The sequence below is a fragment of the Tachysurus vachellii genome, chromosome 3 (genome assembly GCF_030014155.1).
Source record: "Tachysurus vachellii isolate PV-2020 chromosome 3, HZAU_Pvac_v1, whole genome shotgun sequence".
NCBI classification, from domain to species: domain Eukaryota; kingdom Metazoa; phylum Chordata; class Actinopteri; order Siluriformes; family Bagridae; genus Tachysurus; species Tachysurus vachellii.
In genome coordinates, this window is record NC_083462.1 from 26,287,927 (window position 1) to 26,315,519 (window position 27,593).

Genomic DNA, 27,593 nt, shown 5'->3' on the forward strand with positions numbered 1-27,593 from the left:
CTCTCAGTTGTATAAATTGAGATAAAATGTAAGTGACTCTGGATAAGGGTGTCTTCTGAACAGGCTCAATAGAGAATCTCTTGGTATACAAATGAAGTTTAGCTAACAAACATGTGGGTTTGTACTGTACGTATATGCAGTGATTGATTGGTGACAACGGAGTATTAGCCCTAACCTCCGATAGATGGCACGTTTGCACCTCTATCCTGGTTGAACCCTGCGTCTTGAACAGACTGAACTTGGCCAGCGTGATGACGTAGCCGGGACGCACGGCTTTTTGTTTACCAACGTGACTTCCTATTACGGATATGTAGGAGGAGCTAATTATCATTTCACGACTAATATTTTAACATTTTCCGGACCGTTGTATTTCCGGACCGTTGTATTGTCCAATTAACGAATTACGGAGATAAAACCTTCAAATTCGTTTAAACGTATAAAGTGAATGTTATAATTTTAGTTCTTTATCGTTAAATGAGAGATTTAACGGCTTGCTACATGGAGAGGTCTGTGTTCAGTTAGCATCCAGTTTAGCCTAGCTGTGAATATCCCGAATTTACGTCTCCATGGTAACGTGTTTACGTTCTTTTTAATGGTTCTGTATTTACCACGTCATACCATCTGGTGTCAGAATGTTAGCTTTGATTGCAGGGTTTTGTCGGAGATCTTGTTGTTCGCTAGTCGCTTGATGTCCTCAGCACAGAACCGGCTGGGACCGGTTTAGATAGCTAGCTGTCTATAGGGATTCAAACAGTACGTGTTGTTTTCTGTTCTTTACAAATGTAACGTGACATTTACATTATAGCGTTTAGGGACCTTCTTTTGGAGGTTTTAACGCTGTCATATTTTTAGTAAAATGGTGTAGGTTAAATCAGAAAACATTGATAGCTTATACATTGCTAACGTGTTAGCTTTCTGAGCTCTGAGGCGTTGATCTTTTCGGTGTCTTATCGCTTGTGGACAGACAGAAATTCTTGTCTTGGTTTAACAGTTAAACCTCCATTTAACTTTAAGACTGTTTTATGATAACACGTCGTGAATGTAAGGTAATGTAAGTCGTAATGCCACAGCAGGGGTAACATTAGCCGGTGTGGTCATCTGTGAACGTGTGAACGCTTTGTTTTGGACATAATGTTCTTTACATTGAGCTCAGTGTTGTTTTATTTTCAGGTATTTGTACCTCAGAAGCAGCCATGGACTGTATTCAAGTGACTCTTACTGTTCGGGGAACTACATTGTTTGGTAAGTGGGACAACAAGAAATGGTGGTGTGGTGGACTAGTGGTTAAGGTGCTGGATTGCTGAAGGTGATGACATTTTGTGAAGGAAAACACTCAAGTGTGCCAAGTTTTCTCAGGAAAAATAGGTATATTTCAAAAGGCCAGTGTCATTAAAAAAAACAAAGTTTATGAGGAATAATTGCATTTTTTCTATACGTTTTTAAGCAATTAAAAAACATACCATTCAGGAATAAATAATTAACGCATAGAAATTTGGGAAGTGATAAGTGGTTAAGTATTTGGGATACTGATCAGAAGGTCATGGGTTTGAATCCCACGTCCACCAAGCTGCCACTGTTTGGTACATGAACTAGGTTCTTAACCCTCAATCGCTCACTTGTTTAAAATGAGATCAAAATGTAAGTCGCTGTGGATAAGGGCGTCTGCTAAACGCTGGAAAAGTAAATGTCAGAAATCTTTGTAGTAATTAAGTCATAAAATCTTTGAGAGTCTCAAACAGAATTAATATAATAAGCCTCTGTTGTTAAGCGAGCAAAAAATAATTTATTTGCTCTCTTGGTAATAGAGACCATGTCGTATTCTTTTATCAAGACTTTTTTTATTAGGACGAAGTCGGAACACTGATACTCGGTTGACATTTTACACTGCCTTAAAATATGTATTAGATCAGATTTGATGTAAGGGGAGAAGTCAGGCAAAGTGTGATTCTTAAAAAAACAAAATGTACAAGAGGATGGATTAGGGTTATATTTAGTTACAGTTTATAGTTATATTTTAGTTATATTTAGTTATATTCAAAATATAATGTTAAAATTACTGTTTAATGTTGTTAAAATTACTGGGTAAACCAGTTTTCATGCCTTTAGCATACACATGTATGGAATTCAGTCTTTTTATTATACATGTCGGAACTGAAAATTATACATGATTGTTTGTTCAGCCTCTGGATTGCTGCCAGTTAGATAATGACTATTTCAATCATATTCCACACTGAACTTACGTTGAAGTGTTAGCTTTTGTTCAAAGTGTAGCTTGCGGTGATTTGTAGACATTTTTAAAGCTACATGGCGTAAGATTTTAGGCTACAGAAAAGAGTCTGTGACAAGTAGATAATGCATATTTAATTAATGTAGACACATTTGGTAAAGTAATGTAGTATTAAATGTGGCAGTTTGAGATGTAAACCACTCTCTAACATTATTTATATCTGCCAATGTTATCAAGTATTACGAGAATAAAAACCTTTATAAAGATAAAAATGTAAGTCGCTGTGGATAAGGGCTTCTGCTAAATGCTGGAAATGTAAATGTCAGAAATCTTACTAGTAATTAAGTCATAAAATCTTTGAGAGTCTCAAACAGAATTAATATAATAAGCCTCTGTTGTTAAGCGAGCAAAAAATAATTTATTTGCTCTCTTGGTAATAGAGACCATGTTGTATTCTTTTATCAAGCCTTTTTCATTGGGACGAAGTCGGAACACTGATACTCGGTTGAGATTTTACACTGCCTTAAAATTTTACACTGCCTATGATTTAGATCAGATTTGATGTAAGGGGAGAAGTCAGGCAAAGTGTGATTCTTAAAAAACAAAATGTACAAGAGGATGGATTAGGGTTACCTGGACACAACTTACGTGGACTTCACACAGAAATTGTGACCTGTAGTTATTTTATGGGATCACTATGAGCAAGATAAAGGATTGGGGTCTAATACAATGGTTGTCAGGTGCCAGGCATATGATGTACAGTCTTAGATGGATCCCTTACAATGGATTCATTTTTTGTTACTGTGACAGGATGCCCTTGTCAGACTGTCATCAATACTTGGAGCTCTGTTATCCACAAACCTGGAAAAATGTGATTGGTTTAAGTCTATCAACAGGTGGTCATGGATTTTTCTGGTAGTGAAGTAACCTTACTACTATTTTTAGTTGTGTTTATCGCTTATTTAATACCATTTATGTTCAACAGATGACCTTGTAAGAGCTCTGAGCCTGTATGACAGAATTACAGAAGGCATGCATCTCACATTAGATGCCCTCTGTTATTTTTTTAGTCCAGGCTACTATGAATCTATGAATATAAACAAAGTCAACTGAGTCAAAGAAAAGTTAACAGTTGTGTGTCATGCTGGTGTTACAGGGGAGGAATGCTGACACAGTTACAATGAGGTATTAAAAGAATCTATTACACAGGAGAGCAAACTCAGAACAGTCACACACTGTCACCCAGCGCTGTTGGATACTGAGGAAGCCTACATAGATTTAATGGAGACAGAAAGCCTTTGGGCCCAAAGCTCCAAAATGCAATGCAACAATACAATTGTTACGGCAGAGACTCAGCTAGTTTAGTTAGTGATCTATGAGATGACAAACATGACAGTATTAACAACCATATTGCAATAAATGTTGAAGAACTTGACCTCTTGCCCCACTATCAGTAGTCAAACAGCATTGTTGGTAGTGTAGGAAAATAAAATAACCAATGTAAAAATTGACCAAAATGTTGTTGACTAAAAGATGTCTAAACTGAAAAAGTAATAATATTTTCATATTTCTTAAGACCATAAATCTTGAAGGCCATTGAAAGCACCATGTTAAATTATAATAATTATAACCTGATTAACTGCAGCTCATTCAGGGTGGAACTTTTTTTTCTTCCCTATTTTCAGTTATTTAAAGATTACTAATTTTTTTGTACCAGGTGAAGTAATAGCAGTAGTTGGAAGCTGTGAGACGCTAGGCAGTTGGTGCTATCAAAAAGCACTGCCTCTACAACCCACAGAAGGGGATGGGTATGTTTTTTATTCTCTTTTGTTTTCTGATATCTATCTATCTATCTATCTATATATTAGATTATGATTCAAAATGATATCTACTCTGAATTCTTTCAGCAATGTTTGGAAAATATCCATCACAGTTTCAAAGGGAGTAGAAATCAAGTATCGCTATTTTAAGGGGTTCTTCCTGGAAACGAAGGTGAGAACTTTTCTACACCACATTTGAACATCTAAAATGCTCATTACTAGACCTGTATTAAATAATTTCAGATGTTAAGCATTTTCATTTTACAGGAGAGATTTTTACTCAAGCATTAGAATTGAAACTAAATATCCTGATAGTTTAGATTATAATTTTTCTATATGAATTTAATTTTTGCATGATTCAACAGTAAACTTTCATAAGCGAAACATGTCAGTCTTGGTGGGAGGAGCTGTGGCTCCAGGTTTAATTATGCGTATTTACTTTTGGGGAGTTGATACTTGGCTGTTTACAGTTCACTTTTATTAAAGAGGGCTGCATGATTTACACATCAGCATTGAAATCATTTTACTGATATCATTATGAATAGATTTGTTTTTTGTTTGTTTGAATGGCTGTGATTTGAGAGCAAGTTCAACAACTCATAGAGTACACAGTAGAAACAACATACAGGCTCTCAGAACACTTAATGTTGTTAAAATTACTGGTTAATTTTGGATTTTGAGGTAGAACCTGTTTTCATTCCTTTAGCATTCACATGCATGGAATTCAGTCTTTTTATTATACATGTTGTATAACTGATAATTATACATGATTGTTTGTTCAGCCTCTGGATTGCTGCCCCTTAGATAATAATTATTTCAATCATATTCCACACTGAACTTACATTGAAGTGTTAGCTTTTGTTCAAAGTGTAGCTTGTGGTGATTTGTAGACAATATTAAAGCTACAGGATGTAAGATTTTAAGCTACAGAAAAGAGTCTGTGACAAGTAGATAATACAGATTTAATTAATGTAGACACATTTGGTAGAGTAACAGTATTAAATGTGGCAGTTTGAGATGTAATCTGCTCTCTATCATTATTTATGTCTGCCAATGTTATCAAATATTACGAGAATAAAAACCTTTATACTTAAATGCAACAAACAGAGTAGTATTGAAAAGGACATTAGAGAGCTAGCTTGATAAAATTGCTTGTTTTGTGTTTTGTTTTGTTTATCATTTAGCACTATGTTTGAGAATCTTAGACTTAGTAGCATGGTCCAAACATACTACTTGTATAACATCAGTATAAAGCAGAGAGCTTGGTGACCAACACTCGTGCACTACTTCTGAAACCCAAGACCTGGTATGACGGAGGTATAATCTATCAGTGCACTCTACTTGTTTGTCGATACCTAACTTTTGTACAGTTGAAGGGAAAGACTTTTTTTGAGTGCTGGACATTTGGGGTCTTCTTTCAGACATGATTAACTAGGATCTAGCCAGTTTGAGTAGGTGAACAATGTATGTGTTCAAAACTTCCCACCAAATTAAATTTGACAGCTCTAAATTCCTGTAAATCTGTATTATAGGAGTCCCGTGACAAATCCCAGAAGCTCAAGAGTAGCTCCCCTGATTGTTTTCATGTTCAACCAAGAAATCCTACATACTGTAGCTTTAAATGTTAGAACTGTTTTTAAAAATCTTCCAATTTTAGCAATCAGAGTTTCTAATTTCAGAATGGTAAGTATAATAGTGTGTAAATTTCTTTAGTAAGTCAGCAATCTAATCTAACAAATGTTAAATCACTTGTGTAGCCTTGTAATGCCATGTATTTCTTTTGACTAATGAATCCACTTTTCAGATGCCAACCAACTGTGGCTGGGTGGCTGAGAAAGTGGTGAATATACCAGCTCAAGTTACTTGTTTTAGAGCATGACTTTGGCTGAGACCAAAGTCTGCTTTAATTTAAAATTTTCCCCACAATATTCTTAACACCATGTTAAACATTGGAATTACAGAATGCAGGTGGTCCAAGTCAAGTCATAATCAATAATTGGGAGACCCATCATCAGCCTCGGTCATTGAGTTCCTCAGGTATATAAATCCAGAATAGCGCACGGTTTGGTTCAGTGTTTCAGTCATTTGCAGGGTGCCTATTTTGCTGCCCAACTTACTCATACAGCACATTTACAAAATACACTGACCAAATGGCTTCACATCACTTGTCAACCCCTCTTTTGTTACTACATGGCTATTAACTTATCTTAAGCAATTCAACATCTTTACTTATTTTTACTACCAGTTTATAATTTAAAAAATTCATTTTAATGTAAGTTTTTTTAACAGAAAAAAATGTTAAGGAACACAATATTTTCCCACTTATTTTATGATTCTTCTTATTCTCTGTTTTTTGTTTGATTATAAATTATTCTACCTAATGCCTAGAGCATTTTGAAACATCCATTTAGGATCATTTTTTTTTCATACAGGAAGATTATTTAATTTATAACTTTCCCTTCATGTACTCACAGCATAAACACTTAACATAATAAAGTAGATTATATTTGCTGTCATGCTTGATGCTTATATGAAATAGACATCTACAAATATTTGGAGGTATTTCTAGTGCAGAGCATTTAATGTTTGAGTTTACAAATTTTATAGTCATTTTATTGCTATATTTGAATTGGAAAAACTGAATTTGTCAATAAAAAAGGAAAAGTCTTGGGTATGTACTATTGCTCTGCCCTTGAGATTCCACTTTTGTAGATGTGCTTGTAGATGTAAATTATACCAACACCAGTTTTGTCTTTACAGAATTGAATATTGAAATTGATGATGGCCTGTTTGGATTCTCTAGTAAGTTGTATACAGTTTGAACACCATAAGTTGCATGACTTATGTGAAGTTGTTCTAATGTGGTGCTAAAATGTGGTTTTACCATGCAGATGGTGTTGAATGTTTGGACTCTGGCTGGTTGACATGTCAGACAGAGATCCGTCTACGTCTTCATTACTCTGTTAAGCCACCAGTGTCTATTACTAAGAAGAAATACAAGACATCCCGCTTTAGGTAATGGTTGATCTTAGATAGTATTTATTTATTTATTTATTTATTTATTGAAGTAAAATTTTAAGTTTATTACATGCTTTAGACTTAAATTGCTGGAAGGTATTGAATTGGAGGAGGATGATGAGAGCCCTTCATCATGGCACAAGATGACCACCACACTAGAGATTAGTATGATCAGTGACAGTGGCTATAAGTCACGTCACTCCCAGCCAGAATGTGGCTATGCCCTGGAGCCAGCGAAATGGACTGAGTACAGCATTCACACATTGGAACCTGACAACCTGGAGCTTGTGTTTGAGTTTTTCGAGGTATGTATTTTCGATTAATTGGCCTCTGATTAATCCAAACTTTTTATAAACCAATGTTACTCCCACATTTTTTTACATGTATCTTTCCTTTCTGTCTTATTCGTGTGAATGGACTTCATCTTGAAAAGTATTTATTTTATCATTCAATTATAAATATGTTTTAAATTAATTTCATCAAAGAAAGCTCAGAATTTGGGGGAAGCAATTTATTTTCAGCTACGAGAGGATTGTCCACCCATCCTGCTACAATCTATGAGCATAGTGCCGATTAAACAAATAAGCTGCTTACTTGAAACAAGAAGCAGTGGCATTGCAGCAACTGTTGTATGACTCACTGTTTCTGATGTTTGTCCTTTAGGAGGACCTAAGTGAAAAAGTCGTTCAGGATGATGTCCACCCAGGACACGTTGGCACCGCTTGCCTCTTATCTTCTTCCTTTCTGGAAAGTGGCAAAGATATTGGAGTGGTTACCCTCCCAATTATGAGCAGAAGTTCTAGGCAGACAATTGGCAAAGTCAGAGGTATGCATTGAAATCAAAATGACACGTGTAAATATGTGAAGGTATGTCTGATATGTTTGGTATGTTATGTGATTTGCAGTGGACTACCTGGTTATTCGGCCTATCGCAGGCTTTAATTGTGACATGAGCCAGTGCTACACTAAGTACTGGCGGAAGAGGAGTGCTCTGGATGTGGGCCACAGAGGAGCAGGGAGCACACATGCTGCCAAGTACGCATGCTCATTCTCAAGGGAACCATAGCTTTCGTAGTTGTTCTTACATTTTCACAATTCAACATTGAGCATGTAAGTTAAATTTTGTTATTGGTAACAGCAAGGAAAGAGACCTACCTTACATTTGCATTAGGTGTTTAAAAACCTGTAGCAAGGGGTCATTGACAAGAAAACATAAAGTACAGCAATATGTCTATATGGGACAAATGTTCTAATCTGCTATCTTGGTACAGAATGACTTGAGCAACTGTCTTTGTATTTGTCTTTCACAAAATGTACTTTTTTCTTTAACTTCTTGCGTAATGTGTTGTAACCATCCATCCAACCATTCACACTGAATGTGGATCTGAATCATCCTTTGATTGTTTTCTTTTGTTTGTAACTTTACATTTCCAATTGATTTTAATCTCTGTTGCAGACATCACAAGATCAGGGAAAACACAATTGCCTCATTTCTAAGTGCTGCTAATCATGTAAGGGAACATTAGCAATGTTGCTTCACTTGCTTTTTTTTTATTTAACTGATGTTTCCCTGTAAGATAACTCTCAAAATATTAATGTCATTAATTACAGGGTGCTGCCTACGTGGAGTTTGATGTCCATCTGTCCAAGGACTTGGTTCCAATTGTGTACCATGATCTTACATGCTGTATTTCCACTAAGAAGGTGACAAACTTGGCCTTGTTAGAATTGTAACATCCCTAATCTAATCTCTGCATTTATTGCATTCATTAACAGAATGATAACTACCCTTCAACCCCAACATTATCTACATGTTGTTTTCTGGATGACTAACTGCTTTTTCTAGCAAATGCTATACACCTAAAACATAATTCACTGAGATTGCTCAACATGTCTTCCACAGAAAAATGATAAAGATTCTATGGTGTTGTTTGAAGTTCCTGTGAAAGATCTGACATTTGACCAGCTTCAACTTCTTAAAGTAAATATTTTACTTAACTAGATTTCATTCTCCAAAATCTTCAATTCAAATATCTTATTAAAATGAAAACGTATATCTTTTGATTATATGAATGCCACACAAGAGATGTTATAATATTTAATGCTATTTTTTTTTTTACAGCTTGCCCACTCTACAGCTATGAAGGTGCATGATCATAAAGGTATATCCCTTTGTTAAGGCAGAGTAACAATACATCTTGAACAGACTTTTGTGATGTAACAATTTTATCATTTGTATATCAAATGATAATTGAAAATGATGCTAAAAGGGTTGTATTTTTTTTCTTTCAGTATTTTTCACAAGGTAAATGAAGAATGTTTTGAATTAATTGATACAGCATTGTATGCGCAGCATACTTAACACTAGACTAGATTAAATAAGGTATGCTATTTTTTGACTGCAGCAAAATGACAAATTTAGCATCACTTTCCAAATAATGTTGATGGTGTTGATCATTAGAAAGTGTTTAAATACACTGGGTTTCTTAAACTAGCTTTCATGAAATGCTGATCAGCAGGGAATTTGTGTATCTGGGAATGGTTTATAAGTTTTTATCAAGGGTTGTATATTACATTTACTGCATTTGGCAGACGTTCTTTATCAGTGAAGTCTTTATCAGTGAATACATTAATGCTGGTTCACTGGTTACAGACTGTAAACCTCTTCAGGTTTTTTTTTATATATAGATAAAACAAACAGAAGTGCTAGTTTAAGTGTTTCAGGAAGAGGTAGGTCTTCACCCCTATGGGAACTTTATTCCAGTCGAGCAGATTAATATCGTTTAATGTTAACAGTAACATCACATATTATGAATAAAATAGAATACATATGCAATACAGCACAGTGGAATTCTTTCTTCACTTATCCCAGCTTTGGAGGTTTTAGTTAGGCATGATGCAGTGCCCCTGAGGCGATGAGGGTTGAGGGCTTTGCTCAGGGGCCCAGAGGTGGCAGCTTGGCAGTGCTAGGACTTGAACCCCAATCCTACGAGCAGCAACCCAGAGCCTTAACCGCTTGAGTCATCACTGCCTCAATATAATATAACAATATAATATTGTTAACAATGTTATGGCATCCACTACTTTTCACTATTCTGAACCACTTTAATGTACACATTCTTGTTACATGCATGTATGATGGCAGACAACTGTGCCACTGCTTGTGCATGGTACGCTCAGGTTTGCAAATGTACAGATGTAATAATATAAACCATTCCTGAATATTGTTCCATTGGTATTAAACTAGAATACTTTTACCTTGTTATTGCCAGCAATGTAAGAGAACTCTCTGGGCAGATGTGACTAATTTGTGTATTCTTATTAAGATTTACAGGATGAGGAGGAATATATAGATGAACATCAGCCATTTCCTTCACTTTCTCAGGTATTCACACAAACATAATCAAGAGTGTTTTTTTTTTCTTTCTTTCCACAGGCATTGTGTGAAAGCTTTCAAACTGCATACAATGTTTCTCTGCAGATCTTTCAGACTGTTCCAGACAACGTAGGATTTAATATTGAGCTGAAGTGGATATCCCAGATGAAGGTTAGCATTCACATATGTACTGTTTTAAATTGTGTTGTTAACATTTAAAGGATGATTCAACCTTTTTTTTTTACCTTCTGGAATTAGGATGGCTCTTGGGATGGAAACTTGTCCACTTACTTCAACATGAACCAGTTCCTGGATGTCATCCTCACCTGTGTACTCCAGAATGCTGGAAAGAGAAGGATCGTCTTCTCTTGTTTTGACCCTGATGTGTGTGCAATGTAAGAACATTTTGTGTGTGTATATATAATTTGCTCCTTTCTTCCATTCAGTTATATGTGTATATATATTATTTAACGATTTAGGTCAAAGCGCTAAAAGGACGCGTTTATTGTATTTATTGTTGATCGAGTGTGTCAATTGTGTAAAAACGTCATGAATAAAAAATCAAAGCTAAATAGACATCTTTTGTGGTATGTTTTAGGGTGCGCCGGAAGCAGAATAAATATCCCATCCTGTTCCTGACACAGGGTGTGTCAGAAGTCTACCCTCAGCTAATGGATATACGCTGTCAGACCACACAGATTGCTATGAGCTTTGCTCAGAGTGAGAACATACTGGTGAGTGCAAGATGTCTTGCCTTTCTTGCCTTGGGTATTGTAACACGTTTCTATATATTCTGATATTGATTTACAGCATATTGCAGTTTTTTTTTCTCTCAAAATACATTTGCAAATATATATGAGCTGTCATGTGACCGGTTTTGTAAGATTCCTTTCTTATTAAAAAGAAACTTGTCCGTTTTCCGGTTCACAGGGTATCAGTGCTCACGCTGAGGATCTACTGCGCAACATGGACTGTATTACAGAGGCCCAGTCTAAAGGCCTGGTGGTCTTTTGCTGGGGAGATGACAACAATGACCATGAGAACAGGATGATACTCAGGGAGAGAGGCATTGATGGCCTCATTTATGACAGGTTTTATGAAATCTTTTGTCATTGTATAATCATGATCATTTAAGGAACCGCAGCTTGTTGTGGTCACTGAATACATTTTGGCAACTCTGTCCTGGTGACGAATATGGCTTTGCAGTTACATAACTTGGAATATCCCATGTGTATGCATTTATTACTTAGGTTCCTTGTTTCTCTTGTCCCTGGTTCTCACAATCGTCATTATATCTATTATATGTAATAGTAATTGCGCTATGGCCTCATTTTTAGTTTAATTCCTTGTGTTCAGACTGCAGCACTGAAATTAGATTCAAATTCTTAGTGATTAGTCCAACTACTATTCCAGGCTGTTTGCATGTTTTTCTCATTTTCAATTCATCACCCATTTCTCTCAACCTTTTAAAGTCTCTATGCTAATATCTTTCCTCTGTCTTTTAGAATTTCTGAAAGCTTGGTGCCAAATATCAGTCTTCCTCTGAAGCCAGTAATGTCTACCACCAATGTCTTGTATGCGTTTGGTTTAGTTTTTGGCCTTCCTGGTTCCTGCCTGGAAAAAAAACTGTTCATTGATAGCACTATTGCCATGATGTGCTATTTTCTGGCAGTGATGTCTGAGGCTGATTGTATGACTAATTAGGCCTAATTAGTGAAATTGCTAGCAGTTACATTACATGTTCATGCCTCTCGCATCATTTTATGAAGTACCCTAACCAGTTTTTCTTTAGGTCACTTTGTGTGTGTTTTTCCAGCATTGTACATGATTTAGTACAAAAGCATTGCATTTTGCTCATTCACAGAGGATTTCAGTTTTAGCCAGCTGTTCCCTGCATCTGTTAACTAACCTCTGTAGCTTCATTATTTGATTTTGTTAGAAATAAATGGCTGCTTTGGCTCTCAGTCCAGCATGGCATAGATATTAAAAAAAGCTTATAGATGAATGTTGCCTTACAGTTCATTTTTTTTACTGGTGTGGATTCCCATTGATTAACGCTCGGTTAAGTAAGGAATAACACACAACACATGTGGTTATCTAGAAATAATCCTCTTTGTGTTAATGTGCAACAGCCCAACATGAAGTGAAGTCAGGTGACACATTTGGTTGACATGAAGTTGAACCATAACACATTTGGAACTTGTGTAAGAAAGGCATGATGACTGATTACATTCTAGTGGAGCTCATAATATTGCCCTTTGTTACTTGTATAAACTTGACCTCTGATTCAAGAAAACTGCCTTGCTTTGCCTGCGTTCTTCTGGAATACAATACCACATATGAAAATAATCCATGTGGAACCATACATGTCTCGACACAAAGCTGAGTGCATTACTGACATATAACCACATGGGCTGGAGTGTGTCATTCCGCTTAAACCACAGCGAGTTGTCAACTATTACGGTGTGTAATGTATAAATGAACGATGCGTCACATGTTAATTTTAATTGTTGGATTTCATATTGTGGACCATTCATAAGACAAATTAGCTGTGTGTCTCTCCCTAAAAAATACCTTGTTATTTTTGTTATTAGAAAACAGAAACTGATTATAAATTCAATTATAAGTTGAATAACTTCACCACTTCAACAAATACATGATTTTTAAATGACACTTCGAAATAAACAAATCTGTTTATTATTAGTATTAGATTATGTGAAGCGTCCTGTGTACAGGTCTCTTTGTATAAGCAGTTTCTGTCAGAAATAAAAAAAAGAAAAAACGTCTGAGACGTACAGTTATGCGACAGTAATGTGCACATTCAGTCACTTCGATTCAGTTAGTCGACCATGCTATTGCTGTCTTTAATAATAACACTTGGTGTACTTATAAACCACTGGTTTTCCATAAGCATCACATTTATACATAGTATTTACATACCATTTGAATTACAGCTTTGAGGCATTGTGATTTTTTTTGTTCAGCTCAGGCTTGAGTTATTAACAATGAAATAATTACGCATTGTTATTATATAACATGTATTAAGCAGTTCTGCTGGATTTGTTGTTATGATTATAAATGAGGAGTTATATAAAGTAGATATAACCTAAAGATAATGATTTTTTTTTTCTCATTTAAAGCCTTTGTTTGAATGCAGTGTTTTTTCTCTTTTATTCCCCAGAATCTGTGAGGACCTAACTGAGCAGTCCAACATCTTTAAAGTGGAAGAACAGGTATCAATAAAAGAGGTGATTTCTGAGGAGACGCTGAAGAGTTGTGCCTGCTCCACGTATAGTATTTCCTGCTCAGATGTGCCTTGCTCAGGTGAGGTTCGTGCAGGTAGCAGTGAGTCGGACTCAGGACTCAGCTCATCATGAACTCCAGCCTTTATAGCAAAGTTAATCACATACCTTCTGCCTAGGTGGTTTTCACCTTCACAATGTTTTGCCAAATGTTGACTGATTTAAATGGTATATGCTTGAGATATAATTTTAGTAAAGTGTATTTCATGGGCATTATTATGCGTGTTGTTTATTATATATGTGTATGTCATGGAAGCATTGCTCTGATTTTTTATTTTTTCTTTATGAATTTTTATTATTATTATTTATTTAATTTCATTTCTTTTCTTCCCCTTTGGTGTATTAACAGCTCAATGGTATTACAACTATAAATATCACTGTAACAGTTGCCATAGCGAGGGATCTTATTCTCATTCAAAGCTACTTCATTCCTCAATATACTTTTAAATATTAAACACTGTTTACTGTAACATGTATTTCAACAGTCAAATCAGAAAATGCAGATTTTAATCATATAAATCTTACATAAGTAAAGTATATAATGAAGAATGCAAAGCATATTAATGCACAAAACATGTAATCTTGAAGAGTCGCTAAATTAAAGTAACAAGTAAAGTAATTAAGTAAACACTGCAGCACTACAATTTGAAGTATTTGAGGAAGTGTCTTCTGCTTTTAAACACTGCTGCTGTTACGTGATATCTGCTGAATATTAGCATGGCTGTGGCTCTGTGTTGAAAGTGTTCTGTTTAAGTATGTTCTTTAATAATTCTCCCACTCTGCATGACAGCGGGGCTGTGTTCCATGTGTCTGAAACATGCTCCACTGAGCTCACTTGTGGGATTGCACAGGATAATTCATTTCATGGCCCAAGGTTGAAAATAAAGACTGAAGCAATTGAAATATAATGATTTAATAAAGTTATTTCTCTGTTTGTATTTTTTAGTGTTAATAGTTCTGTATATGATAAATTACAGAAATGTCTTATTGGTAGGGGTGTTGTACTTTTTATGAATCGTTGCTCTAATCCTAGCACGTATACAAAAATGTTATTTGCGTTGCTACTGTGCAAGTTTAGTTTTTTGATATAATATAATTATACTGATATTTTCATACAGTCTTTGGGCACAAAGAGAAGGAAAACCCACCCAAGTCCTATTTATTTGTTGGAGTAAATGTAGGTTTTAAGAGAAACAAAAACTGTTTCCGGAACACGATAAGCTTCTTTTGTGTGTTTGTGTTTGATCTGCAGGTCCAACTCTATTGTTCTCATTTTTCTAGCTTGTTTTCATTTCCAGCATTCATTCCTAACACCACAGGCCTAATAGTAGCTTTGTGCTGATGGGGGTGAATTACTAATGTGACATGTTTTGTTTGAGATTAGTTCTGGCTCAACATGAGAAACAGTACATTTTGCCAGCTGCAGTGTAACAAACTACGTTATGGTTTAAAAAACAAACTGCTTGGCTGTATTATAGATTGCACATAACTGTAACGCTGTTATTAAAACAGCATAAAACACCAACTCTATATCCACAATAACTAATATCGCATGACGTTCGTCTCTCTCGACATGGGAGTTGTAGTTTGTTTTGGTTCGTGGAATACTAGCGGATAGACGGCGCGTGACGTTTTTTAGAACTACATTTCCCATCATGCCTTTCAGTTTGAGCTTTTACGCCTACTTTAAAAAAAACCCTCAACAGTAATCCCCTTCTACTGTAGTGTTACATGGTGGTTAGTTGGTGTTACAAGAGGGACAGCAGTAAAAATATACACAGAGTATTATACTCCTCGTTTATCATTCAAAATGGACAATTCCAGCAAGGAGAAAGAAGCAATTCAGTTAATGGCTGAAGCTGACAAGAAAGTGAAGTCCTCCGGGTCTTTTTTAGGAGGAATGTTCGGGTAAGATTAACGTTAGCATTACGTTAGCATTAGCTTACGAAACCAAAGCTAATTAGTTGCACTGCGTTACCTGGTTACTGCGTTCATTCCTATTGACCTATCTTTATTATTATTTAGACGTTATACTTATTAATACAGTTATTTTCATGTGAATATTTTTGTCACACCTGGAAATATTTATATTCAGACGGATATGTTTACAGTGTTGTGGATGAAAGCTAGCTACGTGACTAGCAATACGATGCTAGCTAATTGTGCGTGTGTGTGTGTGTGTTTGAGACACAGAGAGAGAAATAAATATATATATATATATATATATATATATATATATATATATATAAAACCTTACACAGACGTGTATTTGTTAAAGCCAACAGTGTAACAAGTTAAAAGGTTTTTTTTTCCAAATTGACGCAAATCTGACAAATCAGCAATATTTCTCATTCAGTACTTGTGCTTGTAACAGGACATCATTCCTGTGTGTATTAGCGTTTAATCAGTGATCTTAAATAAATCGGACTTTATTCCCGCCTGTCTACGGTTTCCGCAGTGTTGGCGCAGTTGTGCTGTTAGTGCATGTTGACACTGTGCATTCACACACACACACACACACACACACACACAAACAACAACAACAACAACAAACCTACGCAAAAGATGTAAATGTCGATGTTTTACTTCCACACGACTTGTGAAAGATGTGTTGAAAACGACCAAACCAACACACGTCATGTTTAAGGTTTAAACCTTAGAGGAAAAAACCCGGTTCTGATCCGAAATGTTTGTTTTGTGTTTGGATGGACCGCCTGTCAGTTATTTCATACGCACTGTACTGTATAGGCCACTGTAGATGCTGGGATTGGAGCTTGGTGAACATGGCGGAGGGCTCATAGAGGAAAAACAACACCTATTCATCTGCTACCAAATTAATGCATAAATAAACATTAATCCTGTAGCCTAGTGGTTTAGGTGTTGGGCTACCAATCGGAAGGTTATGAGTTCAAACCCATGTCCACCAAGATGCCACTGCTGGGCCCCTGAGCAAGGCCCTTGTCCCTCAATTGCTCAGTTGTAAAAAAATAAAATAAATAAATAAAAAAATCAGAAAATGTAAGTCACTCTGAATGTAAGGGTGTCTACCCAATGCTGGAAATGTAAATGTAAATCCTACCAAATACCCCCATAAGTAGCCAGACAGAGATGTTTAATGTTGTGATAGCTATTTTAATTCCTTTCCAACATTTTTGGGTTTCAAAAAAAATTTTTTTTATGTTGACTAGCGCAAGTTGCTGTAGGAACTATGTAATTTGCAATTCATTTTATTTGAATGCGAAAATGTTTTGAATTATATGGATATACTGATTCTAATCTGTTCATCAAATCAACATAAGGAATCAAATTACAAGTTCAACAGGAAACCACAAACCTTACAAACACCAATTGTAAATATTGACCACTCGTCCACCCGAGTCCTCTCTGACTGGTGTATTAATGTAAATAGAATCCTGAATTGAAAAGCCTGGTCTGTTACATAAGATTGTATTACATACTGCTGTTTTTACTAACTATAAAGACATTTAATTATTATAGAGTGTAAATCATTTAAACTTGTTCAGATGAACCTGCATGAATGTGTGTTGTGCCTTTATATATAATGTTAATGTGCCAGTTTATGTGGTTATAATAATATGTTGAATTTAATGTGTATGATATCTTTCCAGAGGGAATCAAAAATTAGAGGAGGCTTGTGAGATGTATGCCAGAGCAGCGAACATGTTCAAGATGGCAAAAAATTGGACCGGTAGGTAACTCACTCAGTACAAAGAATTATTATGGATTCCAGTCGCAAAACAGCAACCGGATTTATTTTTAAGTGGCTGTTTTTTGTAGCATCCTCAGTTTTTGTTGGATATAATATGTTCTCTGTTGGTGTGCAGCTGCAGGAAACGCATTCTGCCAATCAGCCAGACTACACATGCAGCTCCAAAACAAACACGATTCAGCCACTAGCTTTGTCGATGCTGGAAACGCTTTCAAGAAGGCTGATCCACAGGGTGAGGGCCGATGAGCTGTCTGTCAACGTAATTTCATTATACATTTGCTTCAAATAAACCCCAGATGTTTGCAGTTTTGCTGTCCTGTCTCGTATTGAAAAATAATCTATAGAATATAAATAATGTCTGTAGACATGTTGTAAATTGACTACCACAGTTAGGCCTTGCATAAGTTATGCAATTTAAAAAAAATTATATTTTACCTTTTTTATTTTAACTTGATTCCCAGCATAATGTTGTGTCGATGCATAACCTGTAGTCCCAGTTAAGTTCTTTATTTAAATCCAGGTTGCAAAAAGTTTAATAGTTGTAAATAATTATGCAGGACAGTGGAACAAAATCTACACTAATTGTGCATGTGTGTGTATATAAAATATCCCGTTCGTCTTGTATGGTTTGGTTCCTGCTGTGTGTGTTATATAGTGGCTTCCCCATGCAAACCCATAAGTTTGTTGCATCTAAAGCCTGTTTCCCTTTTTTTCCTTTAATGCCTTCGGTAGAGTCTATCAACTGCTTAAATGCAGCCATCGATATATACACAGATATGGTAAGGTGAAGTTAGACTTACTGTGATAATGAATGATTGTATTATTGTGTACAATAACCCCTGGCAGTGTTTACTTACCTTGCTCTGCACTCTCCACTGTAGAAAGGATGATTTTAAAGCCATATAGATATAAATGGTAGCTCTAAAATAACTGGATGTTTTCTGGCATGTCAATTTTCTGTTTTATCTTAAGGGTCGATTCACTATAGCAGCCAAGCACCATATCACAATTGCTGAGGTGTATGAGTCAGAACTGGTGGACATTGAGAAGGTAAGAGTGCATTTATGTGTTAATAGTTAATTAACAAAGATATGTTTGTGTCTTTTGATGTGTTGGAACTGGGGTTTTACTATAGTCTTCTCTAAAAACTTGATTCTAAAAAAATGTGAAACATTTCCATGCTTCCCGAACACAGAGCTATAATGATGAGTCTGTGTCTAGACCATATGATGGCACTGTCCCTCAAACATATTCAAAGTATTGGGTGATTTCATAAATTAAAAATGTAGGTATATGTATCTTATGTATCTTGTTTGTTCGCTTTTCACAAGACTAATAGTTTTAGTTTATTAGCTTTACATTTAAAAAAATATGACATGAGCAGTAATTTTATTGTTTATTGTCTACCGTATTAAAATTCATTTAGACAATGATTCTTACAGCAAAGACGGGGACTTTTCTCCGCCAATCGGGATCAAAAATGATAGGAGAAACGCTATTTTGTTGCACCAAGATTTACTTATCCATAATACCATTAAAACCTTTAATGGGCAAATTTGTTTGGTTTTCTATTAGGCAATTGCCCATTATGAACAAGCTGCAGACTATTACAAAGGCGAGGAGTCAAACAGGTCAGTTGTTGCAGCAGAGCATGTTTAAAAGTAAGAAATGTTTGGCTGTGTCAGTTGTATTAAATGAAAGTTTTTTTTTGCTAATCATTTTCTTATGGTAATTTATATATATATATAGCTCTGCAAACAAGTGTCTCCTGAAGGTTGCGTCATATAGTGCACAGCTGGAACAGTATCAGAAGGCCATCGAGATCTATGAACAGGTAAATCATTTCTGACTACTGAGATGCTTTTAAAAAATAATAATAATACAAAAGGATGTCATGACTTTACCTGAATGTCTTTAGGTTGGAACAAACACCATGGACAACCCCTTACTGAAATACAGCGCCAAAGAGTATTTCTTTAAAGCTTCTTTATGTCACTTCATTGTAGATGAACTGAACGCAAAGGTCAGTCGTCTTAGAAAGAAATCAGAAACCTTTTCAGATATGGACATGTATTCTCTTGATTATTGCACACTATATCCTTTCTGTTTAAACTTCTAGCTGGCTGTTGAGAAGTATGAGGAAATGTTCCCAGCATTCTCAGATTCAAGAGAGTGCAAACTTGTGAAGGTCTGTAAGCCCTGTGTTTAAAAAGACATGTTTTAAACTAGAAACCCATTTTGCTTTTGCTCATATCTCATGATTCCTTACAGAAACTTCTGGAAGCCCACGAGGAGCAGAATGCAGAGGCTTTCACAGAAGCAGTAAGATTCATTGCATTTTTTGAACCAGTAGGATTAGACTGACTTTAAAATTAAGCCGGTATTATTCAGACATAGAATATTCATGGATATATCTAGTTCAACTCTTTCTGTTATGCTGCAGGGCTGGGGGAAAAAAAACAGTAGCCTGAGACAAGCAGATTTCATTTCCATCCTTTTAGATTTTTATTCATGGTTCTCCAGCAGACAATTAGAGTTAGAAATAAATAACACCTTATCCTTATTGATTCATACAGACAAATTCACATTTGGTTTGTAGACTGTTTTGTAGAATGCTTAATCCTAGTGTTTCATGCTGGAGTCTTTATAGAATCAGGAAAACTGATGAAAGACTTTTGTCTGCTACACACAACCACATGGTGAAAAATCCTTGCTCGGCTCCAATAATTTCTTAACATCTGATATGAGGACAGAACAAAACATTTGAAATTTGGTCGGAAGATGAAAACAATCACATGCACATTTGATCCACCATACTGTATATATTAATGCACATAACTAATAAACCATGTTAGTAGGTTTCCAGTCAGCTACACATATAGATGGGTAGCACACTAGGGCATTTTCTTGCTAGCGAATACATTTCTGATTTATAGTGACCTTGTTAGCTAATAAAACTTGTGTGTATGTAGATCACGAGTATGTTTCTCATCCCTTTACTAGGTTAAAGAGTTTGATTCTATCTCACGTCTGGACCAGTGGTTGACCACCATGCTTCTGCGCATCAAGAAAACCATCCAGGGTGATGATGGAGACTTGAAGTGAAATAGGGAAGTTTGAGGAGTCCACCTGAGGCATGCCACCCCTTCCCCAGTGCATTTCTTTTCATTTTTGTGCAATGGCCAAGACCAGGTTTCTGACTACAGTATGTCCAATTAACTTTATTAACTCCAATTAATAAATTGCACCATTTATCGAGAATGTACAAACCTACGCACTAAGTTATAAATATTATTTTTAATATATTCACCTGTTTGTATGGCTGCATCTAAGGAATCCTGTTTTCATAACACTATGGGTGTGTAGTTGAGTATAGGGAACATCATGGTTAAAAGATGGATGTGAGAACTTGATCTCTGTTGGAGTTTGGCTGGCTAGTGCTGCATGACATGTAGATGCAATTCTCTTGAATATAAACAGAAGACGACGACTTCTTTTTTTGAGCTGACTTTATTGTCATTTAGTAAGAGAAACCAGGGATCCAAGACTTGACTTAGATGGGATGATACTAATAATCCACACAAACGTAACAAATATTGGAGCAGTTTTCTGACCAACAACCTTCACTTACTTCTTGCTTTCATTCAGGCGTATATACCTTATTATTTAGTATTTATTACTTTTCTTGATCTGTCATCTCTATTTGCAGTATAAAGTTTTTGCTTTTTTGTTTGTTAGCATACTCGAACTACGAAAAGTTTGATAGCCCTGTAGCCTGTCAGTGTCGTGTTGTGCAACCATAGTTCATGCAGCACTTCAGCTAGTGCACTCTCCATTCTAAAGGTATTTAGGAGCGCATGTCACTGTGTATTAGTGTTGTTGATGTTCAGTATCTCATTGTGTGTACAATTTTCAAACAAGCCATCAGCAGAAGTGGCCTACATGCTTATCGAGATTCTTTCTGACAGAGCTGTTGGTGTCTTCACTTGCTGAATGGCTCTATGAATGTACAGGAATAAAATATCAATATTATACACAAATGTGACCTGCCAGAAGTTTGTTAAAACACTGTACTATGTGAGGCATTGTGGCCAAGTGAAATATAGAAACCACCAGACAAAGATTACAGAACCTCACTCATTTCAAATGATTATATTTGTCTAATCGATATACAACATGATTGACTGCTACATGATTATTTTCCCAAAACATTTTTTTAAAATTCTGTTGTTAATGTCTTCTCCAATAAACATGGACCAGAACAAAACCAATAAACCACACAACATAAATCTCAAACTATTATTTCAGCTTTGTTTTGATCAACCAAAAGTAACCGCTCAGTTGTCTTGTTAGTAGAAATGGAATCTTTCTTCTGAGTATTATTAATCATTTTCTATAAAATGGGCCTTTACATAAAATATAAGAAAACCATAAAAGACCCAACTGATACAGTGTATAAGAAAGACCCACTAAACAGCCTTTAAAACTACTCTCCTGTACGGATCTCCATGGCCTCTTATGTTTCAGTGTTCTGTACGTGCTCAGTTGTTCCCTCCTGTAAATCTGACTGCTGTGCCTCCACAACCTGCGCCACCTCCGTCTGTGCTGTTACACATTCACTAGATGTAGACAAAGTGACTTCAACTGGAGAGAGATTGCCTGCTGTGACTGTGGCTACCGGTGCTACTGAGGTTGCTGAAGCCAAGATGGCATCAGAAACATTGGCTGCTTCACTGAAAGTGACTGTGCCGGTCAACGAGGCTGTGCCAGAGATGCAATTTGCAACAGAGATAGGAATGGAAAAGGGCAGAGCCACAGTTCCAGGTGCCACCTCTGTCTGGATAACTGTCAGTTTGGTCAGCGTTCCATGACTGACCACAGTGATGGTGCCAGGGTCTGCCCAGTCTCCAGAGATGGTCACTGGCTCCTCTGGCACTGCCACTGCCAGAGTCTGATCCTCTGCTGCCTGATGTTCATCTGCATTTAACGCTGTCTTGTCCTTCCTTAGAGATGAACCTTTTGGCTTCTTAACACGTTCCTCTACATTACCCTCCAACACAACAAGGTAATTCTTCCAAGGTGTATCTTTATCATGGGTCTTCATTTCACAAAATAGACATATATATATAAGAGGGAGATAAATATTAGTGAACAAACAAGACAAACAGTTTGATTATTTTTCATTTTTTTCTACCGCTTATCCAAACTACCTCGGGTCATGGGGAGCCTGTGCCTATCTCAGGCGTCATCGGGCATCAAGGCAGGATACACCCTGGACGGAGTGCCAACCCATCGCAGGGCACACACACACACTCTCATTCACTCACGCACTCACACACTACGGACAATTTTCCAGAGATGCCAATCAACCTACCATGCATGTCTTTGGACCGGGGAGGAAACCGGAGTACCCGGAGGAAACCCCAGAGGCACGGGGAGAACATGCAAACTCCACACACACAAGGCGGAGGCGGGAATCGAACCCCGACCCTGGAGGTGTGAGGCGAATGTGCTAACCACTAAGCCACCGTGCCCCCCCAGTTTGATTATCCCTTGGTCATTTCTTACAAATGTATAGCTATAAAGCTATATAATATACATAACAAACATACAATAGTATGCATGGACATTAAAACAGTTTTTTTTTTATCCAAACACAAGGGCTTGCGACATTAGCTTACCAAAGTGTGTCGGCGGACAGTAGATTTGTCTGTAAATGTTCGGCCGCACATGCTGCACATGTACGGTTTCTCTCCGGTGTGGATCCTCTGATGCCTCTGAAGAGCATTGAGCTGGGTGAACTGCTTATCACAGTCTTTACAGTGGTAAGGCCTTTCACCTGAACAGAGCATAGCAGGAGAGCACAGCTCATTAAAGACTTTCTAATGTATTGTTTGTGAAAGTTTAAATCTACTTCTTATAAATTAGCTGTTATTAAAGGAATACTCCACCCTGAAACACTTTAAATATGTTGATGCTGAAATATTTAATTTGGAGATGTTTTTTCTCCTGCTTTGAGGTCAGATGGGAAAATTATATTCATTTTAAATGTAATGGATAACGGTCAGTTTTCATTGTTAGCTTCTGGGGTAAGATTTGTTTTAATGTTGGTGGTATTGGCCTAAAGCTTAAGAGCCTCATCTGTCTAAGGAGAATGTAGAGATGAGCTGAGAGAAATGGACAGACTAAAGGAACACAAGCTTTGCTGCCAGTGCATAACTCTGTTGTCCTAGCAGGCATCATTAGGTAGGTAAACAGCGTTATGGGTAATGAGGGACACAGTTAACAAAAGTGAAAATAGACCAACATATTGATGTAAGACATTTGAACCAAAAAAGCAGACTTGCATTACAAAATAAAATTTGGATGCTATTTAAATTTACATGTTAACTATAAAGACTAATGTGGAAGTTGTTCAGGGTGGATTTTTCTTTCAAATAAAGGAATACCTGTGTGAATTTTCATATGCTGATGAAGCGAGTTCCGCTGTGCAAATGCTCTTCCACAGTTTTCACACTTATATGGCTTCAAGCCTGAATGGATTCTTGCATGGTGTTTTAGGTATTCTTTAGAGGCAAAGCTTTTTCCACAGTTTTCACACATATAAGGCTTCTCCCCTAAAAAGACAAACATAATCATACATAAATAACATGCCTGTAAGACAGAATTCTTCAAGATAGCTCAGTAATGCAAGCACCTGTGTGGGATCGCTTATGGTAAGCCAGCATGTGGTTCTGGGTAAACCTGGCATCACACAGGTCACAGGCAAAAGGCTTCTCACCAGTGTGGATCCTGAAAAATAGCACACAAGATGTTAAAGTTCAAAAAGCAGGTGTCTCAAACAGGAAAGGGTTATTGTTTAAGCCACTTCAAATAGCTTAGTTACCTCTGATGTGTCTTGAGTGCTGAGCTCTGGGAGAAGCGAGCTCCACAGTCATCACAGCTGTAGGGTTTGTCACCCGTGTGTGTCCTCTCGTGCAGGTTGAGAGCAGTTCTTGAACTCAGAGATTTGCCACAAATCGGGCAGTGGTGTCGCTCGGTTCCACCCTCATGCACCTGCCTCATGTGCCTAGTCACATCCTTCTTTCGCTTGAAGGCCTTTCCACACATGCCGCAAAGAAAAAGCCGCTCGTCATTGTGTACGTGCCGCTCATGAATCTTCAGGTTGCAGCGGTTGGCAAAGGTCTGCTGACAGATGCTGCAGCGGTACGTTGTATCAGCTTGGAGCCCATGACTAACCTTAACATGCTTTAAGTAGCTTTTCTCATAGCGAAATGAACGGAAACACATGTCACAATTATATTTAGAACCAACTGGCTTGCTGTCCTTTTCAGCTGCATCTGTTCCTTCGATGGCAGCAGGTGGTATTTCAGATTCTTGAAACTCTTCTTCCGACATGTCACGGATAAAAGTGTATGTCGATTCAGAGCCACTGTCAGTAAGAGCCTCCTTCTGGGGTAAAACTGGATCAGCAGAAACATCTGATTCTTTTTCTCCAACCATTTGTGAAGCACCTTGTGTTGCATCTGATTTGTCCTGATTTAATAAAGCATCAGAGGCCTCAGGAAGAGATGTTGCTTTTTGGTACGACTTCTGCTTGTTGAAGTCTACAACAACACGGCGGCCAGCTAACCTGCTGCTCCTCCTTCCCTGTAGCACGATTTTATCCCCCCTCTCGGTGCTTATGGTTTTCAGTGTAAGTTTAAGTTTTTTCCTGTTATCTAGTGCTCTTTTTACAGCCTTTTTCGACCTCTCCTTCAGTAATTTGCCTTTTCTAGCTATGTCACTTTCAGAATTATGAACCAGAAGTTTGGTACTGCAAGCTTCTACAAGGTCTTGGCAGTCGAGTAGCCTTGCCATGTTTAATATGTGACCGAGCTGTCTCTCCTCAACTTCCATTTTTCCAGAATACGCATACTCTAAGAATTTTTTAAAGACCTCAGGTGAAACGGTATTTAAGAATATTTTTCCCACTCGCTCCTCTGCTAAGAGAAGGGTTTTAAAATAGCCACTAGATGCAGCAAGGACTATTTTATGGGCTGTAAATTCTTCTACCTCTCCATGAAAATCTACTTGCACTGTGAGATCACACAGGTTCCCTGTGACTCTTAATTTCCACATTGCCTGAAGTAAATGCTCATGATGTGAGCTGGATAAGAGCTGAACCACTTGATCTTTCATTTTGCCCAGTTGTACTTTTCTGAAAAGGTAAACATGCAAGAATACAAGTGAACAAATGAGACTACATTCATACACCTCTCTGTGCTGTTCAGCTTTTATCTTAAACTCAATGGGCAAAGTACGTACTTCAATTATAAACCTTTAGTATTTAATGTCACTTAAATCTTGAATAACTGGTTAATATTTTGACTAAAGTGTCTCCTTAGCCCAGTGACTCAGTGAATATGATGACATTTTATAAATAACAAAATTGTGTATGTATTTATTTTTATTTAACTATAAAGCTACAAAGAAATTCTAGCACGCTAGCTAGGTTAGTCAGTTGGTCGGTTATTTGCTTAGTTAGTTGGTTTAGGCCATACATGCTAGCCTGTCAGCTAATTTCGACACACTTCTGTTAAACCGTGTAATATTTGATTGTTTCACTTCATGATTGTGTGAAAAATCAGTCACTTTTAGGTAAATGTAAACCCTAGAGTGTGTATACATAGTGCATTTCGTGCTACTAGCTAGTTACACACTTATAACAAACAACAAAAGCAACGTTAACAAATAATGCCAGCCGAATAGTTCTTAGCTTAGCTTAGCTTTAGCTTTTAGCTCTTTTATTAGCTCTCTACATATGAAACTAAGGCTGCCGGCTACAAGAAAGTGATTTCACTGAGCTCGGCTTGTTTAGTGCAGTCAGGACTGAACGGAGAGTTTACATAGCTGTTACTGCAAATGTCTTACCGTAAGCTCGGTAAAATGGCAGCCCTTTACAAAAACAGGCTCGTATGAGAAAGTATTTCCTGTAGAAATCGCACCCAGCTCTCAGTCCGCCATGTTGGAAAAGGGTCCACGGGAAATGTAGTGTTACAGAATATCATACGTCAAAGTGTTCAGCAGTGTTGACGCTGTTGGAATCTACTTTGTTTGTTTATAATTTAACATTTTTTTTACCTGTTTTGGTGATGACTTTTTGTGAAGGAAAACGCTCAAGTGTGCCCAGTTTTCTCAGTGAAAATAGGTATATTTCAAAATGCCAGTGTCCTGGTCATAAAAAACAAAGTTTATGAAGAATAAGTGCATTTTTTTGTATACGTTTTTAAGCAATTAAAAACATACCACCCAGGAATAAATAATTAATGCATATATATTTGGGAAGTGATAACTCAGTGGTTAAGGTGTTGGGATACTGATCAGAAGGGCATGGGTTCAAATCCCACGTCCACCAAGCTGCCACTGCTGGGCCCCTGAGCAAAGGCTCTTAATAATCAGAATCAGGTTTATTGGCCAAGTGTGTTGACACACACAAGGTTCCAGCTGTTTGACTCTCAACACTATACTATACAAGATAATACAGACTATACAAGACCAAACAAAAACCAAGAAAGTACTGGAGAGAGTTGTGCCTAGGCAGCCATCTGTGGTGTCATCTTGTTTCCCTCAATAACCCTCAATTACTCAGCTGTATAAATGAGATAAATGTACGTTGCTCTGGATATAAGCGCGTCTGCTAAATGCTGTAAATTTTGATTTGATTTGAAATGTAAATTTGTTACGTAGTGTATAATAATCAAACTTGTTAAGATTTCCAATAGGATATAGGTATTTAAGGTCAATGGATGTAGTCTCAGGTGTCTCAGGTACATTATAGGTGAGGTTTGATTGGATTAGATTGAAGAGCTACATTTGTAAACCATTTGCGGGCTTCAAACAACTTGAATGTTTAATTGCTTTAAAAAGATGTAGCAGAAAATGGTTTTAGACATCATTTTATTGTTTCTTGAGACGATTGCTTATGTAATACCTTTGTAGTTTCAGAATCAGAATCAGAAACAGAAGGAGCTTTATTGCCAAGTATGCTTGGGCATTATGTCATACGCTTCCAGTACACAGAGACAACACACAGACAATAAAAATAAGATGAGAAAAAAAATAACACACATGTAAAATA

General features: G+C 36.8%; 3 protein-coding genes across 6 annotated transcripts; 2 read left to right on the plus strand and 1 right to left on the minus strand.

Moving 5' to 3' along the window:
* Nucleotides 1-338: 338 nt before the first annotated feature.
* gpcpd1 (glycerophosphocholine phosphodiesterase 1) lies at nt 339-13,944 on the plus strand. Of its 3 annotated transcripts, none has more exons than XM_060866494.1 (21): nt 339-569; nt 1,171-1,242; nt 3,945-4,035; nt 4,135-4,219; nt 5,852-5,887; nt 6,009-6,084; nt 6,808-6,849; nt 6,939-7,062; nt 7,145-7,370; nt 7,729-7,891; nt 7,971-8,100; nt 8,522-8,576; nt 8,677-8,769; nt 8,969-9,046; nt 9,188-9,227; nt 10,392-10,450; nt 10,547-10,612; nt 10,700-10,836; nt 11,040-11,175; nt 11,372-11,532; nt 13,623-13,944. In XM_060866494.1, exons 2-21 carry the CDS (start codon nt 1,194-1,196, stop codon nt 13,816-13,818), a joined length of 2,043 nt encoding a protein of 680 aa, XP_060722477.1. In that variant the 5' UTR covers nt 339-569; nt 1,171-1,193; the 3' UTR covers nt 13,819-13,944. The 3 variants fall into 3 exon arrangements, with proteins under 3 accessions (XP_060722477.1, XP_060722480.1, XP_060722478.1); XM_060866495.1 differs by lacking the exon at nt 339-569 and adding an exon at nt 674-753; XM_060866497.1 differs by lacking the exon at nt 5,852-5,887 and having other exon boundaries at nt 340-569.
* Nucleotides 13,945-15,449: 1,505 nt separating this feature from the next.
* Nucleotides 15,450-21,513, plus strand: napbb (N-ethylmaleimide-sensitive factor attachment protein, beta b). Of its 2 annotated transcripts, XM_060866499.1 has the most exons (11): nt 15,450-15,651; nt 17,373-17,452; nt 17,589-17,705; nt 18,206-18,252; nt 18,446-18,523; nt 19,049-19,104; nt 19,223-19,307; nt 19,392-19,496; nt 19,593-19,661; nt 19,745-19,795; nt 20,477-21,513. In XM_060866499.1, exons 1-11 carry the CDS (start codon nt 15,554-15,556, stop codon nt 20,576-20,578), a joined length of 888 nt encoding a protein of 295 aa, XP_060722482.1. In that variant the 5' UTR covers nt 15,450-15,553; the 3' UTR covers nt 20,579-21,513. The 2 variants fall into 2 exon arrangements, with proteins under 2 accessions (XP_060722482.1, XP_060722483.1); XM_060866500.1 differs by lacking the exon at nt 18,206-18,252 and having other exon boundaries at nt 15,491-15,651.
* On the minus strand, nt 19,955-26,525 carry gzf1 (GDNF-inducible zinc finger protein 1). The gene is made up of 6 exons (XM_060866498.1): nt 26,387-26,525; nt 24,360-25,673; nt 24,171-24,265; nt 23,923-24,090; nt 23,155-23,312; nt 19,955-22,571 (listed from the first exon to the last, which is right to left on the minus strand). The coding sequence occupies exons 2-6, from the start codon at nt 25,652-25,654 to the stop codon at nt 21,990-21,992; spliced, it is 2,298 nt and encodes a 765-aa protein (XP_060722481.1). The 5' UTR covers nt 25,655-25,673; nt 26,387-26,525; the 3' UTR covers nt 19,955-21,989.
* Nucleotides 26,526-27,593: the final 1,068 nt, after the last annotated feature.

Excerpts from the sequence above, each read along its gene's own strand:
- napbb (XM_060866499.1), top strand. The coding sequence starts at position 15,554 with ATGGACAATTCCAGCAAGGAGAAAGAAGCAATTCAGTTAATGGCTGAA. Across the intron at positions 17,453-17,588 it reads GATGGCAAAAAATTGGACCG|CTGCAGGAAACGCATTCTGC; the intron begins GTAGGTAACTCA and ends GTTGGTGTGCAG. Across the intron at positions 19,308-19,391 it reads CCATCGAGATCTATGAACAG|GTTGGAACAAACACCATGGA; the intron begins GTAAATCATTTC and ends GAATGTCTTTAG.
- gpcpd1 (XM_060866494.1), top strand. The coding sequence starts at position 1,194 with ATGGACTGTATTCAAGTGACTCTTACTGTTCGGGGAACTACATTGTTT. Across the intron at positions 6,850-6,938 it reads TGGCCTGTTTGGATTCTCTA|ATGGTGTTGAATGTTTGGAC; the intron begins GTAAGTTGTATA and ends TTTACCATGCAG. Across the intron at positions 9,047-9,187 it reads ACCAGCTTCAACTTCTTAAA|CTTGCCCACTCTACAGCTAT; the intron begins GTAAATATTTTA and ends TTTTTTTTACAG.
- gzf1 (XM_060866498.1), bottom strand. The coding sequence starts at position 25,654 with ATGAAAGATCAAGTGGTTCAGCTCTTATCCAGCTCACATCATGAGCAT. Across the intron at positions 24,266-24,359 it reads GCACTCAAGACACATCAGAG|GATCCACACTGGTGAGAAGC; the intron begins GTAACTAAGCTA and ends GCTATTTTTCAG. Across the intron at positions 22,572-23,154 it reads CTGTCCGCCGACACACTTTG|ACCCATGATAAAGATACACC; the intron begins GTAAGCTAATGT and ends TGTGAAATGAAG.